We start from the raw sequence: 18,759 nt of genomic DNA on the forward strand, positions 1-18,759 counted from the left end.
TAATAAAAAACTTATGGGACACAGTGAAGGCAATTCTGAGAGGGAAGTTCATAGTGATACAGGCCTTCCCCCAAAAGATGGAAACATTTCAAATAAATGACTTAATTCTATGCCTACAAGAACCTGAGGAACAGCAACAAAGACAGCCCAGAGCAAGCAGAAGGAAAGAAATAACCATGATCAGAGCAGAATTAAATGACATACAGTTTATTTTTTTTTAACTTTGTGAGTATTTTTCTTTTATTTATTTGTTCTATTTTGGTTTTTGATTAGCAAACCTTTTAGAAACTGGCCTTAGTAACTTTTCTTTTTTTTTCTTTTTTTAAAATTTTATTTTAATCATTGTTTTTTAATATATTTTATTGATTATGCTATTACAGTTGTCCCCTTCCCCTCTTCTCTCCCCCCCACCCTGTACTCCCTCTCCCACCCACATTCCTCCCGCTTTAGTTCATGTCCATGTGTCATACTTATGAGTTCTTTAGCTTCTACATTTCCTGTACTATTCTTGCCCTCTCCCTATCTATTTTCAACCTACATTCTATGCTACTTATTCTCTATACCTTTTCCCCCTCTCTCCTCCTCCCACCCCCCCTGTTGCTAACCTTCCATGTGACCCCCATTTCTGTGGTTCTGTTCCTGTTCTAGTTGTTTGCTTAGTTTCTTTTGGTTTTGCTTTAGGTGTGGTTGTTAATAATTGTGAGTTTGCTGTCTTTTACTATACATGTTTTTTCTTTATCTTCTTTTCTTAGATAAGTCCCTTTAGCATTTCATAAAATAAGGGCTTGGTGATGATGAACTCCTTTAACTTGACCTTATCTGAAAAGCACTTTATCTGCCCTTCCATTCTAAATGAGAGCTTTGCTGGATAGAGCAATCTGGGATGTAGGTCCTTGTCTTTCATGACTTGGAATATTTCTTTCCAGCCCCTTCTTGCCTGTAAGGTTTCTTTTGAGAAATCAGCTGACAGTCTGATGGGAACTCCTTTGTAGGTTACTGTCCCCTTATCTCTTGCTTTTGTAGGATTCTCTCCTTTGTTTTTTACCTTGGCTAATGTAATTATGATGTGCCTTGGTGTGTTTCTTCTTGGGTCCAACTTCTTTGGGGCTCTCTGAGCTTCCTGGATTTTTTGGAAGACTATTTCTTTTGCCAGATTGGGGAAGTTCTCCTTTATTATTTGTTCAAATACGTGCTCAATTTGTTGCTTTTCCCCTTCCCCTTCTGGTACCCCTATAATTTGGATGTTGGAATGTTTAAAGATGTCCTGGAGGTCCCTAAGCTTCTCCTCATTTTTTTGAATTCTTATATCATCATGCTTTCCTACTTGGTTGATTCTATCTTCCTTCTGGTCCACTGTATTGTTTTGAGACCCAGTTTCCTTCCCTTCACTATTGGCTCTCCTCCATATATCTTCCTGAATCTCTTTTATGGTAACCTGCATCTTTTCATCTAATTTGCGCCTAAAATCAATCAATTCCGTGAGCTTTCTGATCACCAGTGGTTTGAACTGTGCATCTGATAGGTTAGCTATTTCTTGGTTGCTCAAAAGGATGAGTTCTGGGGCACTGATTTGTTCTTCTATTTGAGCCATTGCTCCCCCTTTTATTTTTTTTTTTTGGTCTGGTCGCTCTTGTTACGGTGAGGGGCGGAGCCTTAGGTGTGCACCAGGGCTGGGCACCCCAGTAGCTAGATTGTGACATTATATGTGGGGGCGAGGGTGGGAGTGGCAATGGGAGGAAACACTGATGGTAGTTCCGTTCTCCTGGGATCTCAGTCGCTTCTCTGTGACCCTGGGATGCGAGCTCTGCCCTGGTCCACAATCACAGCTTCAATGGATCCACCAGCTGCAGCTTGCTTACTCAGGGACCCCCGCTGCATTCTTGCATGTTGAATGGCTTTCGCGCCGATTTCATGCCAAGTTTTCCCCAACCTCCGCGCGCCGCTGACATGCGCCCACCCTGTCCTCTCCTACCAGTCTGGATGAACTGAACGGGTCTACTTCAACTTCTTGGCTGTCCGACTTCCATTCAGATAAATCCTCTGTCAGTTCTGAGTGTTATTCTAGTTGTAAATTGTTGTTGTTCTAATCTTAGTTGTGTGAGGAGCTATGGTGCGTCCACCTATTCCTCCATCTTGCCGGAAGTCCGACATACAGTTTAAAAGCACAATTCTAAGGATCAATGAATCCAGGAGCAGGTTCTTTGTGAGGATAAACAAAATTGACAAGTCTTTAAGCAGACTCATCAAGAAAAAAAGAGAGGGGACCCAAATAAAAACAATCAGAAATGAAAGAGGAAAGATCACAACTAATACCACAGAAATATAAAGGATTGTAAGAAATTACTATGAAGAACTATATGCCAAGAAATTGAAAACCTAGGTGAAATGGTCAAATTTCTACAAAAATATAATCTTCCAAAACTGAATGAAGAACAAGCAGAAAGCCTGAACAGACCAATACCAGGTGACAAAATTGAAGCAGTAATCAAAAACTTCCAACAGAGAAAAGTCCTGAAAAGGACAGTTTCACAGGAGAATTTTACAAAGCATTTAAGGAAGAGCTAACCCCTATCCTTCACATATTATTACAAAAAAATTTCAAGAAGATGGAAGACTCCCAAACTCTTGTTATGAAGCCAGAATCATCCTAACCCCAAAACCAGATAAAGATATAACAAAGAAAGAAAACTTCAGGTGAATATCGCTGATGAACATAGACACTAAAATCCTCAACAACATATTGGCAAACTGCATCCAGCAATACGCTGTAGAGATCACACACCATGATCAAGTGGGGTTCATCCCAGGGATGCAAGCATGATACAATATTTGCAAACCAATAAATGTAATACATCCCACAAACAAAATGAAAGAAATATCACATGATCATATCAATAGATGTGGAAAAAGCATTTGATAAGGTACAGCACCTATTTATGTTAAAAACACTTAGCAAAGTGGGAATAGAGTGAGAATTCCTTGATATAATAAAGTCCTTATATGAGAGAACTACAGCCAACATTAAACTCAATGGGCACAAATTTAGAGCTTTCCCACTAAGATCAGGAAGAAGATAAGGATGCCCACTTTCACCACTCCTAATCAACATAGTATTGGAAGTCCTAGCCACAGCAATCTGACAAGAAAAAGAAATAAAAGGCATTGAAACATGATAGTGTACATAGAAAATCCTATAGACCCCACCAAAAAATTACGTGTCCTAATAAGTGAATTTGGCAAAACAGCAGGATACAAAGTCAATATTCATAAATCAAAGGCATTTTTGTACATGAACAATGAAATATCAGAAATAGAAACCAGGAAAAAAATCCCATTTGATATAGCAACAAGAAAAATAAAGTACCTAAGAATAAACCTAACCAAGGAGGTAAAAGACTGGTACTCAGAAAACTTAACAACACTGAAGAAAGCAATTAAGGAAGACACAAACAAATGGAAGCATGTACCATGCTCATAGACTAGAAGAATTAACATCATCAAAATGGCCATACTACCCAAAGTAATTTATAGATTCAATGCAATCCCTATTAAAGTACCAATGACATATTTTACAGATACAGAACAAACATTTCATAAATTTATATGGAACCATAAACAACCCTAAGTAGCTGAAGCAATTTTGAGAAAGAGGAGCAAAGTAGGAGGGATTACAATACCTGACATCAAAGTGTATCCCAAGGCCACTGTAATGAAAACAGCCTGGTGCTGGCATAAGAACAGACACATAGACTAATGGAAAAGAACAGAGAGCCCAGAAATAAACCCAAGTCTGGACAGTCAATTAATATTTCACAAAGGGGGAAGAAGCATAAAATGGAGTAAAAATAGCTCCTTCAACAAATGGTGTTAGGAGAACTGGACACATACATACAAAAAAATGAAACTTGATCACCAACTTACACCATACACAAAAATAAATTCAAGGTGGATAAAAGACTTAAATATAAGTTCTGGCACCAGGAAAGTCCTAGACAAAAACAACAACAGGGATATCTCAGACATTCAATGCAGCAACATCTTCATTGATATGTTCCTTAAAGCAAGGGACATAAAGGAAAGAATAAACAAATGGGACCTCATCAAATTAAAAAGCTTCTGCATGGCTAAAGAAAACAGCATTAAAATGAAAATACAACCAACTATGTGGGAAAACATATCTGCCAATGATGCCACAGACAAGGGTTTGATCTCCAAAATATATAAACAACTCACATGACTCCATTCCAGGAAGACAAAATATCCAATTAAAAATCGGGGAAAAGATTTGAACAGACACTTCTCCAAGGAGGACATACAGAGGGCCCAGAGACATATGAAAAGATGCTCAGCATCACGAGCCATCAGAGAGATGCGAATTAAAACCACAATGAGACACCACTTCACACAGGTCAGAATAGTGACCATAAACAAGTCAACAAACAAGTGTTGGAGAGCATGAGAAGAAAAGGGAACCCTAGTGCACTGTTAGTGGGAATGCAGACTGGTGCAGCCACTGTGGAAAACAGTATGGAATTTCTTCAGAAAACTAAAAATGGAACTGCCTTTTGACCCAGCAATTCTACTGCTGGTATTATATCCTAAGAACCCTGAAACGCCAATCCAGAAAGACCTATGCACCCCAATGTTCATAGCAGCAGAATTTACAATAGCCAAGGGGTGGAAGCAACCTAAGTGCCTATCAGTAAATGAGTGGATCAAACCATGGTACATTTACACATTGGAATACTACACAGAAGAAAGGAAGAAGGAGCTCCTACGTCTTACAACAGCATGGATAGAACTGGAGAGCATTGTGCTAAGTGAAATAAGCCAGGTGTTGAGAGACAAATATCGTATGATCTCACCTTTGACTGCAATATCAACAAAAGAGAAAAGCAAGCAAAATATAACCAGAGACATTGAAATTAAGAATAATCTGATAGTAAACAGAGGGGAGGGTGGAGGGTATAAAGGGGGTAAGGGGTTTTAGGAACTACTATAAGGGACACACAGACAAAACCGAAGCGGAGGGTGGAAGCAAGGGAGGGAGATGGGTTTGGCTATGGTGGTGGGGAGTGGTGGGGGGAAAATGCAGGCAACTGTAATTAAACAACAATAATATAATTAAAAATAAACGAAGAAAGAAGTGATATGAACAACCGGGAATGAGCCTTTGCCAGGTGTCAGGGATATGTGGTTGAGTCAAGCATTGGTCTGGACCGAAATTTGTCCATGGTCAGCAGCTCTGCACAGATTCTTGCTTTTTGAGCTGGTGAGCATTGTACCTGCCTAAACTGCCTCCCACTGAGTCCATATCAGTTGACAGAAACAAAAAGCCTGCAGCTCAAGGATCATGACAGACCTGTTTGTCTGGATGCTGCCTTGCTGGCTGAAGGCGCACTTCATGATGGTGTCCAGGGTCATCAAGGAGACGTGTTCAAATATCTCCAGATGGGAGTCCTGGCTGATGAGCTCCTCCCATTTGTCCTGTAGTGTAAGGGAGACATTGATCCAAGTCTACTGCTCCAGAGGGCCTCAGCTGACATAGCTAGTTTGTCTCTCTGTCTCTTCAGACACCTGTTTGGAACCCTTCACTTTCCAGAACAGAGGCATTATAGCACTTTTAGACTGTAATGCAAACAATGATAAAGTTAGAGCTATATTCTCACAACCTTTTATTATAAAATTAAAGATGTTTTCTCATAATGACGTGAAGTATTTTTGAAACTTAGAAATTAGTTATGGTAATCACTTTTAAGCAGACCAGAAAACATTGTTTCTCAGGGGACAAAGAGGGAATTTTTTGTGGGGTTAAGCTAGACTCAAGGGACACCTGGTGCCCTTTAGCTCTAGGTAGCAAATATGTCAAGGCAAGAGGACACCTAAGTGACCAGTACTAGGGCTCCTGAGGAAGGGACACCAGGGACTTTTTAATTCTTTTCCTTCATGAAATGAGCATAGCTGTTGAGATCAGAGACTAGGTAACATGTGATGCAATGGCAGGACCTGGCTCTGTGAGTGAGGATGTAATCTCCATTTTCTTCCACACAGTGACTCAATTTCATGTTGAAGCCTGTGCTCCAAGCCAGAGTCCCCCTGAATGTCATCCTGGGATGTCCACCCTGTCACTGAAGCTTTCACTGCTCAGGTGTGCTAGTGGAAGTCTGTCTTATTGTGAAGAGGAAGAACTGTTCCTCTAGTCCACTGTGCTGAAGATATGCAGATGAGTGGTGAGTGCACCCTGGTCCTTCCATGGCCCTCCTTTCCCTCGGCAGTAACCAAAGTCATGTGGATTCAAGCTGCTGCCTAGGTACTTCCTGTCCCATCCACTTTGGGAAGCTCTGTCACATGGTAAGTTCTGATTGGCTGATTTATTCTGCTTGGCTCTATCTGGTGGATGTCTGAAGGATCCATATATCCTAGAGTGAACCACATGTGTTGTGCTGAGATTGGGTGTGTGCAGATAAAAAAGGGATGGACTTACCAGCATCACTCGGACAGAGTTGGCCATAATACCCACATAAGGCTTCAGGATGTCATAGTGGAAGGCTGGGGTCAGCATCCTCCGGTGCTGGAACCATGTCTGTCCATTCAACAGGAGCAAACCATACCCTGGCCACAGATAGGAGTATGGGGTGGGGATATGGAAGCAGAAGGATGACAGGGGACAATTTGTAAGGAACCAGGGATCTCAGAAGAAGGTACATCATGGGCAAAGGAAGGAAAGGCCACTGTATTTCAGGAATGTGAATTTCCCAAAGTGAAAGCTACATGGAATATTACTATGACAGCTGTGAGTTAAAGGGTGAGATAGAGTAGGGGGACTGGTAATAGAAGGTTGTAAGTAAATGTCACTCTGAAAACATTGAAGAGCACTGAGAGGTGATGGGAAGAAGCTGAGTTTCAGAGGAGCTCTTACCATGACCTAGAAGCAGTGAGGTTTTATTAGAAGAGAAATAAGGCTTGATTCATTGATGATGGCAGTGATATGGTGCTGGTTACCTGTTGTTCTCTGTGAGTCAAAGAGACAGCTGTTGGTAAGGCAGGTGGACCTCACAGTACTGGTTAGACATACTTACCAATCCACGGAGCCAGGAACCTGCAGTCATCATGAACCTTTGGGTCTGAAAGTTAATAGAAAGGCATTATAGTAAACTGGGGGTGTTCAAACAAGGGAGGGAATCCCCAAGAGGCAGCTGTTGTCCAGACCATAGGCTGTCATCCCTTCCTGAGATTGTAGCTGGAAGTTTGTCTCAGGTTTGTCTCCAACATGCCTCCCATCTCCAAGTCTCTCTTTCCCAACAGTTGCTGTGGGCTCAGGAAGGCAGACTCAGTGTCCCAGCAGCAGAATGTCCACAGGATTAGAATGGTCAATCAGCAAGAAACATAGGCACTGTATTCAGTGCTACAGAAAATGCAGCAGTCTGTGGTCTTCCTGCAGTTTGTGGGAGCTTCACGTCTCCAGGACAGGCAACAATTAGAAGTGAGACACCAAAGTCAGGGTTGGTAGAAATTGTTTTTAAGATCTGGGGACTTTATATAACATACCATCACAATCTGATTAAAAGAGAAAGGAAGAAATTGAAGGAAGGAAGGAAAGGAAACAACAAATAAAGAAGATAGAAAAAATATTGGCCCAGCAGGATGTTTCAGCATTCAGTTACAGCAGATATTGTTGACCTTAAGCTGGCTTGTGGTCTGGGACAGTGGTTGGTAGAGGGTTCAGGGAATGCTGGCAGAACTAAAGTCTCCACTGAAATGTCATAACACAGAGGAAAGAGCTGCTCCAGATGAAATTCAGGGTTCACTCTCACCTGATCTTCCTAGAATTATCTTCATGTAGTCAGGGTCATAAACCAGGAATGTGGCCTCACACCCCCACAGCCAGCGAGGACAGGCACATGGAAATTTCTCTACCCTTTTTTGAAGCTGTTGTAGCTCCTGGTCATTCTGGAACTATAAGCAAGGGAAAGACAAATCAACAAAACCTTTCTCTTTAGGTCTAGTGCTTGGAATGGTGGTGAAGGTTAAGATAGCTAGAGGGAGATAATTCTGGATCTAAGTAGTGATCAGGAGCTTAGAACTGGTTTTGATGAACCAGGTTGTGATCTGGATTCTTGCTCTTCATCAAAACTTGATCTAAAGTCAGATTCTGGCTTCTGGTTGAGCCCTCACTCAGAACTGCCCTCAGAAACTTTCACTTAGTACGTGTTTGATAAATGTTCAGTTACAGATTGAATGGTGCACATGCCTTTTTCATAGACTTATGTTTGAGGTATTTGTTAAATTTTGTCCCTTTAAAATTCATATGTTGAAAGGTTTAATCCCTAGTATATCAGAATGTGACTTTCTTTCCAGATAGAACCTTTATAGTAGTAATTAAGTTAAAAAGATGTCATTAGAGTGAGTCCTAATCTACTATAACTGTGTTTATGAAAAAGGGGAAGTGTGGACAGAGAAACCATCACTCACAGACAGAAGATGATATGAAGAGACATGTGGAGAAGATTGTGGTTTACTAGCCAAGGAGAGAAGACTTGAGCATATGGTTCTTTCACAGTCTTCAGGAAGAGCCAACCCTACCAACACCTTGATTTTGATTTTCTAGTCTCCAGAACTGTGAGACAATTAATCTTGCTATTTTAGCCACCCTTTTTCTTAAGCACCCTAACAAGTAGTGCAATTGTGTAATAAACAAGGCACATCTGTGAGTGGGGATGGATTATTACATTCTCCTATTTCACTGAAGAATGAGGAAACCTTGAAAGGCTATGCTCAGGTGAGCCAATTTTCATCCAAGCCTGCTGACCTCAGTGTTCCCACAGCAACCTGGGTGTCTCCTTTATCATATCTTAACTCAGTGTTCTAATTGCAGGGTCCTGTGTTGGCAAACTTACCTTTAATATCTGTAATCTCTGTATTCTTAGAGCATGGCTTTTAGAAATTATGCCTTATTTTTATAAGAATAAAGAATTGTGAGAAGGAATGAATGAGCATGTGTAGGAGAGTGAATGAGTGAGTCTTGTTAAAAATTCTTGTTGCAATTGACAGATATCATCTGGAGCTAATGTAAGAAAGAGAAAAGGGACAATGAGAAGGCTGTGGGCTCCATGGTGTTTCACAGGGCATAGGCCAAGAGTCAATCAGGGTGTGGAAGGGGCAGAACCAGGGACCGGAGGGCAGTTAGGGCTGAGTCTCTCATTCTTCTTCTCTGCACATAAATGTTTTCATTCTCTTAGCAAGTGTTTACTGGGGTCTATGCAAAAATTTTCTATAAGCTGGCAATATGGTCATAGATAAACAGACAATAGTCCCTGACTTCACAGAGCTGAGGGCATGTGGAGGAAAGAACACTTATACCCTTCCGAATTGGAACTATTCTACCACATGTCATGTCTGAGGGGTACTGGGAATCCTGTTGGAGATGGACTGTAATATGGCCAAGGTGTTCACCTGCTACAACCAACTGTGACTGGAGTTGTATAGGGTATTCAGGGGCCCACCCTTTGTGGGGAAAGAAATCTCAGAGCAGATGGGCTGCAAAGACATCCCAAAAGGTTTTCTTCATAGTGATGAGCAAATACACAAGTGAGTAGATGAGTAGATGGATTCAGTCATTCACTTATTTCATAACTGTGTATTGAGCTCTTTGTGTCAGTCATCATCCTAGTTGCTGGAGGTCCCTGCTCTCATGGAGCTTATGTTCAACAGGTGGTGCAGATGTGGAGACAATCTGTCAGCACAGTAGCGTGACTTCTTTCCGACTGCTTGGTGCCCAAGCCTCCTGAAAATTCTGCTCCTGGGCACTCTCCTTAGATCCCTCTGGGACAGAGAGGAGCTACACTTTGTTGTGCCTTTCCATTCTTCTCTCTAGCCCATTTGGGCATCCACTAGTGTGTCTGCCCTCCTGACCACCAGTTGGGACTCCCAGGTGTCCCTGAGTGTCTGTGGCCAGAGCCAGTAGAGACTGTTGTAGAGGGGATGTTGCCCATGGTGGCAGGGGTTACAAACCTGTAGGCAAATACCCAGTGTCCATCTGACCCCTGCGCTTCAGCCACTCCACACAGGTGGTGCTGCCCTGGAGTTGTCCTCACCTGGCTGATCCTGGGAACTGCAACCACAAAGCAATTTCCCCAAAGGGAGATACAAAAAGTGTAGATGGACAGATAATGGTTTGGCCACACAAGCAATAGTCAGATGTGGGCTCTGCTGAAATGGCAGGTATGCCTGTATTGGTGAGAGGACAAGGAAGGAAATGGCACAATTTGGGTTATGTGAATCCCTAAGACATTAGTTCCCTTTTCTATAGTCCCCATTGGATTCTACTTAATGCAGAGAGGTTGTACCTTCCACATGGTTGTCCTTCTTAGGCATTAAAATTATTTTAAATTCAGAGTGAGTGTAATGGTGGCCCTTGGTCTGTGTCCACAAGCTGCAGAGGAGGAGTGATAGAGAAGGCATTTGAAGTATGTAGTAGAGCTGGGATATGAATCTAGGTATCTCAGCAATAGAGCCCATAGGTTAACTGCCCACCTTGTCAGTCGTCATGTAGTCTGAAAGATTATCTTCAATGTGAATGGAACATCTGGCATTCAATTCATGACTTAGCCAATAACAGAGGTATTGTATATGTGAAAATCTCAGGCAGTATTATAAAAGCAATAAAATTTGGCTGCATGAAGTTTATTTGTTATATAAATATATAAACATTCTGTTTCTGAGTCTATATGTCATCTAAGGGCCTCAGTATAATGGGTAAGTCACAGGAGTAAAGTGTAGTTGTGCCCTCCATCAAATCCTATCTCACAACAGTGAGAACTGCATCAACACAAGTCACAATTTCTCCAAATCACCAAATAATCTGGAAGTCATTAGTACCACATTTGCATGAACAAACTGGGCTTTGGCTGTCTCTCTGTGGTTGACCTGAAGAGTTCCAATTTTTGGCTCCACTCTGTTGATAATCACTTGTCCTCCTTTTCTTTTCAGGCTTGTTCAATCCACAAACCCTAGGGTAGTCTCCCTCCAAGCAAGCCCCTCACCTTGCTCTGCACCCTTCCCCTAAGGACTAGTGCTAACAGAGCTGGCAGGGTAGCGCTGTTTGTCACCCAACCTGCAAGCTGCTCCTTTCCTGTTAGTCTGCATACCTGAGTCAAGCATCCCTTTGTGTCAGGCACTGTGCCGGGTCTGAGGATACAGAAAGAAGTATGATATCCTCAGCCAAAAGGAGCTCACAGGGCAGGAGTTTGGGGTATGAGAGCTGGGAGGGAAAGACATTCTTTTTACTGGTGTAACTCCAATGCCAGTACTCCTTACCTTGGACCATCCTGGAAGCATTCCTGATCATATGTGCCAGTACCTTGTCAGGGATTTAGCACTGCCATCACCAGTCTGAAAAATCCCATAGTCGCAGGCCTACCTAGCTGGTGTGTCCCCTACACCTGAGCTTATCCACAGCCACCCTGTGAGTGAGCCTCTCTTCCTATGACCTGACACCTTCTTTAAATCCCTGTCCATCTTCTCCGCAGATTGTGAACCCCCACAGGCAGGGATCCATGAGACCCATGTTTAAGTCCCAGGAAGCTTAGGACCTGGCAGAGGGGATAGAAATGAGTGGACATAGGCAGGGAAGCATCTAGAAGCTCTGTTCTGTGATCCTGCAGCAGGGAGACTCAGGAACAGCCATTGTTCTCACAGTGCTGGGCTGCCAATATACCCTGCAGATCTCCCTAAGGAAGGGGGATCTGACAGATTGAGCACACCAGCACATTGGATGAGGAGCCATCCCCTGAGGGGTAAACTGGGTTTTGTCCCCAATACCATGTGCTTCTCATACAACAAGGCTTTGTCCCACAGACCTGTTAACCATGACCCTGTTGGCGATCCCCTACCCTCCTTGCTTGCCCACTCCCCTGTCTCACTTGCTTTTACCTCCTGTTGGTGCCCAAGCAGCCAGTGGGAAGGAGGACACGGGAACTGCTGGAGGGCTTTGAGCAGCCACTTTCTGCGCAGGTAGAGCTGGGCTGCCTTCAGTAGCAGCAGCAGAACCAGACAGAGCAGGGAGGCCACCTGCAGAATCCCAGAGATGCTCCCCAGGGCTCTGGTGGAGCTCAGCACAGACACACTCATGGTGCAGTGGCTTCTGGATGGTTGACTGTCTCTGACCACATAAGGCCAGTCTGGAAATATTGTCCCTCCCACCTGTGGGGAGGGTGGAGAATGAGGGTAGAGCTTAGAGCCACCAGAGCTGATTAACTGTGTTTGCTCCACCTTGGGGAATACGAAGAAAAGGTTTTTTAGCTGACAGTGACAATGGTTGTGTACATTTCAACTTTCTACTCATTAGTTTCCTTAAAAATGTACAATGAGCACCTTTTATGTGCCAGCCAGCATGCTAGGTGTCATGTCACAGCTGCAAGCAAAACACACATGAATCCCGAGTTTCAGAAATCACAGTTAGTTCACCAAATGTTCTGTAGGTGTGGTTATTTCCTTATTATTTTTATTGCAGATACAAAGTAGTTACAGATAGGGAAGGTGGTCATTGAGAGTTTGGGCTGGGGTTAGGATCCTTCTCTGTTTTCTCTAAAACTGCCTGCCTAACTGCCTTGGAAGTTTCCCCACACTTGTCCTAGTCCACCTTTCAGTTATGATGCACGGTGAATGTGCTGGTCCGCAGAGCGCTAAACTTGCACTCAGGAGGTTCAGCCCCAGGTATGTCCCACTGCATATGAAATCAGCAACTTATACTCACTCAGCCTCAGTTTCTCCTTTAGTAGGTGGAAAAATAATCTTTTTCCCAAGAATGTCATAGGAATGCTCATTCTTTCATTCATTCAGTCACTCAACAAATACTTTTTACAGTACACATTTAGCACGTAAGGTCAGAAAACAGTACAATAAAATATGATAAGGTCTTTACTGGAGGAATGAACGGTGGTATGTGTCTACTCAGATGAGGAGAAAACTAAAGGAAGAGAATGGGGTCTTCAGGAATGAGTAGGAATTCATCAGGTGGAGAGTGCCAGAGAGGGGGATGGGCACTGAAGCAATCATGGAGATTATGTATACAAGAGAAAGGCGTTGGGCAAGTTAACCTGTTACCCTCACTGTTTTTATAATTCTCTCCCTCAATATCAAATCCAAGACCCACAATTGGGGTAGTAAAACAAAATATATTTGGAAAATTCCTTGGCAGCCAGCCTCCTAAAGGGCGTCATTTCCTCCTGACCAGCTCCTTTACATGTCTACACTCTTACTCCCAACACCCGCCTCCCCTGCCCTACCTTGTGACAGGTGACTCTTCACACAACACAAGTTGTTTACTTTCTCCCCTAAATCCTGGGCTCTTATCCAGACCCAAGGGCCCATGTATGTAACCTTTTACACCCATTCCTCCCAATCTTCCCCCAATTCTGTGGTTATTTTCTGCCCCTCTGGTTACAACCTCAGGGACCCTTGTACCCCAAATCTCTCTTACTTGGCTCACTACGGGCTTTTCACCATCAGCATGAGGGGCAGAAGTGGCATTCAGAGTCAGAAAGCCTGGGTGTAAATTTTGTTTGTAACTCTTTCTATTTCGGTCTGAGTCCTCTGTTTCTTCTATATAGGTGGCCTGATAATGCTTGGTAATAGCTAACATTTACTGAGCACTTACCATGTTCTTGGCACTGAGCAAAGGATTTGTGTTTTCTCCTATAACAATCCCATAAAATATTTTTTAAATCCCACTACTCCAGGTGAGCAAAAAGGGCACAGAGAGGTCAGCTGCCTGCCCAAGGTCACCCAGTTGGTAAGGGGTGGAGTCAGTATTCACAGCCAGGCAGCCTGACTTCAGAGATTTGCTGTCAACCATTAACATAAAGAGATGATTTGGGGGTTGAGATATCAGACCATACTGGTGGTCCCCAAACTTTCCAGGATGCATGTCATGTTTGATGTGTTTTATCCAGTGTTTCTGAGTAGCAGATGAGTATTTCATGAACTCCACATAGTGGCATAAATGCAAGCCTTACTATCCAGGGCAGCTTTTGTGGGAAAGGGTTGGGGAAACCATGTGGCTAGTTGTAGCAGTCATCAAAATGGTATTCATGGAGAATTTTTAATAATGCGAGAGAAGCTTATAACAAAGTGATCAAAGCGGAATGCACAACTGTCTGTTGATTGTCAGCTTTCCTCTTAGAAAGTTGTGCTTGCCTTGGTTCTTATTTATTAACTAATAAATATCTTTTTCACTCATTTGATATCCTGCCACTCTGACCAAGGTCTCCATGAAAGTGGTAACTAGGTATTTTATGTCCTCATGCTTCCCATAGCCTGGACCAGAGGACTGTGCCCACTCACAAGGCCTGATGAACACTGACTAATGAATGAAGGAAGGAGGGACCAAGGAAAACCTTGGACTGGATAAGTCACCACATTAAACAGACTAGAGACAGTTTTGGCTGCCATATTTTGAAGGACAGTACTATTTTTATTTGTACATTTTTTTCTGGTTCAGCTTATAGGCAACAGAAAAGCAGAGGAGGTGGTGTGGTGTCAATCTCCCCAGCAGCCTCTTGAAGCATTAGTTCTGTGGGTCAGTGGCGCTAAGAACCCCTTGTTTTCTGCATTTGATAAACTTGGGTTTGATGCTGATGCAATTTATTATGTTTATTTTGCTTCTCCATAAAGACTGTATCTACCAAGGAAAAGCTTTTTACACCTAAATATTTCCCTTTTTTTTTCCATGTAAGGGATCACACAAAACTATCAGGTTTATTTTCAGTTGGCAATGTTCTGTGTCACTACCTTCCGCCTGAAATGAAGTATACAGACAACTTTGAGTAAGTACTCAGGCCCCTGCACAGTGCTATCCTACAGCTGAACTTTCAAGAAATATCTCCCTAATATTTGCCTAATGCTTATACGTTTCCAAAGCACAATCACAACTACTCCTCACTCTACCAAGTGGTATTAACCTTATTTTACAGAAAGAAAGTTGAGCCCTAGTGAAGCTGGTTGGCTTTTTCAAGGTCACAAAGCAAGTAAGAGCTATAGTTAGGACCATCACCTCAAATTTCTAACTCCAGATTTCCTGCAATTTGACTATCATTTATTTCTATAATATTTACTATGTGCTGACATGGTGCCAAGAGCTTTCATATATTATCTACTTTCATCTTTACAATAACCCTGTCAAAGTGTCATAGCACACATCACCCTCTGAATGATTTCCCCAGCATCCTCTCAGGCCACTGTCCTACCATGAGGCAGCTCCTGGAAGACACCATACTGTTTCCCATCCCAGAGCCTCCGTACTTTCTGTTTCCTCGACCTAGAATGTTCTTCCCTTACTCTTCACATAACCAGCTCCTTATTATTCTTTGGGTTTCATATTAAAAGTCATCTCCAACAAGAGGCCATGTAGATCACTCTTATCCAAGCAGGTCTTCCCTGTTAGTGTCTCTTATAAAACAGAGTTTATTTCCTTTGTAGAACTTACTAGCATTATTTTACTTAACTGTTTACTTGTTTCTTATCAGTCTTCTCCACAGAATGAAAGGGCAGGCTAATGTCTGTCTCACTCCCTTGAGACATGTAGATAATAAATTGCACTTATTAGGTCTTCAATAAACACGTGTGGAATGACTTAACTGTGGTAGAATTGAGGTGTTTTATAAAATTTCACAACAAGTTGTTATTACCTTTTTAACAAAACATTTTAATTCCAAAAAGGAATTTTTTTTTGGCTAAAGCGTAGATAGAGGGCCATTGGCAGGCACTAGGTGGCTGCAGGCTGGCCAGTTTGGGGTTGTTGAGCTAACCCAGGTGCAGTGAGGGTGGCTTGTACATAAAGCAGTGACTCTGTGGCTGGAGAGGGAACTGAGCCCAGAGATGGATAGGACTGGCTGACAGGCTGGGATGGAGAAGTAGGAGGAGGGAGGTTCCCTGGGTCTTTCTGGGCAGCCTGAGGGACTCAGGGCATGGCTGGTAATGTTAGGTTACTGAGTGGTCTGGCTATCTGTCACCATTACAGATCCAGAGAACAGGGAGTCTGGACAAGACAGTAACCTGGGCCCACCAGTTCCCCTATGCTCACCCACTGTGGTATGGACAGTTCCTTGGCTTCCTGAACATCTATGAGTCTGATTTTCCCAAGCAGTGTACAGCCGAGTGGTAAGCATTCTTGGGAGTGGGCTGGCCCTCTAGAGAACAAAGGGCTCAGAGCACTATGTCAGGAGGGGTCCTGGGCTTGCACCATAAATCTGGGTAGCTGATGCCCACACCCCATTTATCTGTAAGTGTCTTCTGGGAATCCCATAGTCTGTGCTTAACAAAATGTTCTCTTCTTTGTGAAGATCTGAAGGTTCCAAAAGTGCATGACGTTTTCCTCCAGTAAATTGGTGAGTAGACACCTGCCTCTCCTCCCCTTTTCATTCCAGACCTTTGCTGGGAATCCTTTTCAGCTCTGTTCTACTCAGTCAGCTTCTCAATCACCTGCACTGCCTGACTTACATGTGCGCCTCCTAAGCTTAGCTGTTCCAAGGGGAGATAACTGATGAGGTAGGAGAGCTGCCAGCTGGCTCAATGAGCACCCCCTTCTGGGTGTGTCTTTTTCCCTCCACCAGTATATATTCTGCTGCTTCTGTTTTTCTGATAGGACCCTGACAAAAAAAATGCAAGCAAAATATAACCAGAGACATTGAAATTAAGAACAATCTGACAGCAACCAGAGGGAAGGTGGGAGAGGATAATGGGGAGAAGGGTTTTCAGAAACAACTACAAAGGACACATGGACAAAACCAAGGTGGAGAGGTGGAAGCAAGGAAGGGAGGTGGGTTTGGCTGGGTTGGGGGGGACAGTGGTGAGCAGTAAATGCAGACAACTATAATTGAACAATAATAAAATAAATAAAAAGAAAAGAGTACTTTACCCAGTTTCCTTATCTTTTCTAAACCAAGGGTAAGAGTCTGAAATTCCTGCAAGGAGAGAGCCTGTCTGTTGAGCATTTTAACATTAACATGAAATCTATGTGGATGTTTTCCTTCAAATAGTAACTATAGTGCCTACATGTGTACATTTTCTGAATCGTGTTTTTATTAAATGAATCCTTAAAAAATAGCCATAGTGGTAATTATAGAAAATATCAGGGAGAAACTGTGTATATAATTCAGACCCTGTTCTTTTTCAAAGGAACAAATAAAATGTATCTTGGGAGTATATTTGAAAAAAGAGAAGAAGGGAACAAATTGACAGTAATCAGAGGGGAGAGGGGAGGGGACAATGGGGGGAAAGGGGAAAGGGTTTTCAGGAACATCTATAAAGGACACATGCACAAAACCAGGGGGGTGTGGGATGCGGGGGAAGGTGGGGATGACTGGGGTAGGGGGAGTGGTGGGGGGAAATGGAGGCAACTGTACTTGAACAACAACAGAAAGGAAAAGAAAAAGAAAGAGAAGAAAAAAGAAATTGAGCCTCACATAGCTGTTTAAGCATCCAGTTTATTAAATATTGGTAGTTTTGTGTTGGTTTGTGGGGTTGGTAGAGAGTTCAGGTAATGATGGCAGAACTGTATCTCTTCCAGAATTTCACAACTCAAGGGCATGTACCTAGGAGAAAAGAGCTTCCCCTGCCAGGGATTTATGATTCTGGTTTAGCTATCACCTAATCTTCCCAGGATCATCTTCATGTAGTCAGGGTCAAGTATGACCCTTCTCCCCACAGGGGAACTTCTCTATGCTTTTCTCAAGCTGTTGTTGCTCCTTGTCCTTTTGGAACTGTTTAGAACTGTTTCTGATGAGCCAGGCTCTGATCTGGATTCTTGGCTCTCTTGTCAAGGCTTGGTTTAAGGAAAGAAGGAAGAGCAAAGACAAAGAGCTTGAAGTATGGTATTTTAGGGAATGGTGACAAGTTCAGTGTAGATGAGGAGTAAAATGAAAGGTGAATGGTGAAAGGCAAAAATGATAGTAAAGGGAGGTTTGTAAACTTCTAGTGAGCAGTGCATTCCATAAGGAGCAAGAGGATGTTTTAAGGCAGTGCCTATTTAAAACCCATGGTAGTTTTGAAGCAAGTTATTGACATTATCCCACAGGCCACCTAGTGAGATTTTTTGGTGGCAGAGTGACTAGCTAGAATGTGTGACTCATAACTGTGGCAGCAGCATGACTTAGGAGAAGGGATCAGATGTGAAACAGGTTTCAAAGGTAGAGTCAGTACTTTGTTAGGCAAACAAGAAGCATAAGGACCTGTCAACACTTCAGAGAAGTTGCCAGCAACTTCTCAGGGACCATAGTGTCAGTTAAATCTAGGCACCACTAGACTCATTAAAATGTCTGAGTCAGTTCATGTGTAGAGCCTAAGTTTCTTTAAAAATACCAAGTCCTTTATAGGAAGTATCTATATTGGGGTGGGGCAGGGGAAGAATAATGCATTCTGAGCCCCCAAAATAAACAGGATTGACTTAGGAATTTCCATCTGGAATTTAAAATATGGGTTAATGACAGGACTTTGGAACATGCAAATTCCATTTCTACGTGTCTATTGCACCCTGGAACGTGGGAGACTGAGGTCTACCTTCATCACAACATCCTAACTTTCTGCACTGGCCCTTGATTCACACCCTGACCGTGACTCCCTCTTCTGGGCCCAGATGTCAGCACCCTTTGTGCTTCTTCAGCTGGGTCTCTCTGACTTGTGTGACTTAGCCCCTATCCCAGACATTGAAGTTTTTCTTGTTTCTCAGCTTAGTCCACTTAAGACCAGCTGGTCATTTGATCT

The 18,759-nt window shown here is 42.9% G+C and overlaps 1 protein-coding gene across 4 annotated transcripts in view; it reads right to left on the reverse strand.

The window, feature by feature from the left end:
- The window catches only part of LOC114496696 (cytochrome P450 4A11-like), a 189,255-nt gene that overhangs the window by 11,231 nt on the left and 159,265 nt on the right, over positions 1-18,759 (reverse strand). Inside the window, exons 1-5 of one of the 4 annotated variants that reach the window (XM_028512387.2) lie at positions 11,932-12,144; positions 7,815-7,956; positions 7,080-7,124; positions 6,485-6,612; positions 5,363-5,487 (exon numbers count right to left, since the gene is read on the reverse strand). In XM_028512387.2, the coding sequence (XP_028368188.1) occupies positions 5,363-5,487; positions 6,485-6,612; positions 7,080-7,124; positions 7,815-7,956; positions 11,932-12,129 (638 nt within the window). In that variant the 5' untranslated portion in view covers positions 12,130-12,144. Of the gene's footprint in view, positions 1-5,362; positions 5,488-6,484; positions 6,613-7,079; positions 7,125-7,814; positions 7,957-11,316; positions 11,444-11,931; positions 12,145-18,759 lie in introns of those variants that run through there. The other 3 variants (XM_036026036.1, XM_036026035.1, XM_036026038.1) reach the window with 3 other exon arrangements.

This window comes from Phyllostomus discolor, chromosome 5 (genome assembly GCF_004126475.2).
Source record: "Phyllostomus discolor isolate MPI-MPIP mPhyDis1 chromosome 5, mPhyDis1.pri.v3, whole genome shotgun sequence".
Classification (NCBI taxonomy): Eukaryota; Metazoa; Chordata; class Mammalia; order Chiroptera; family Phyllostomidae; genus Phyllostomus; species Phyllostomus discolor.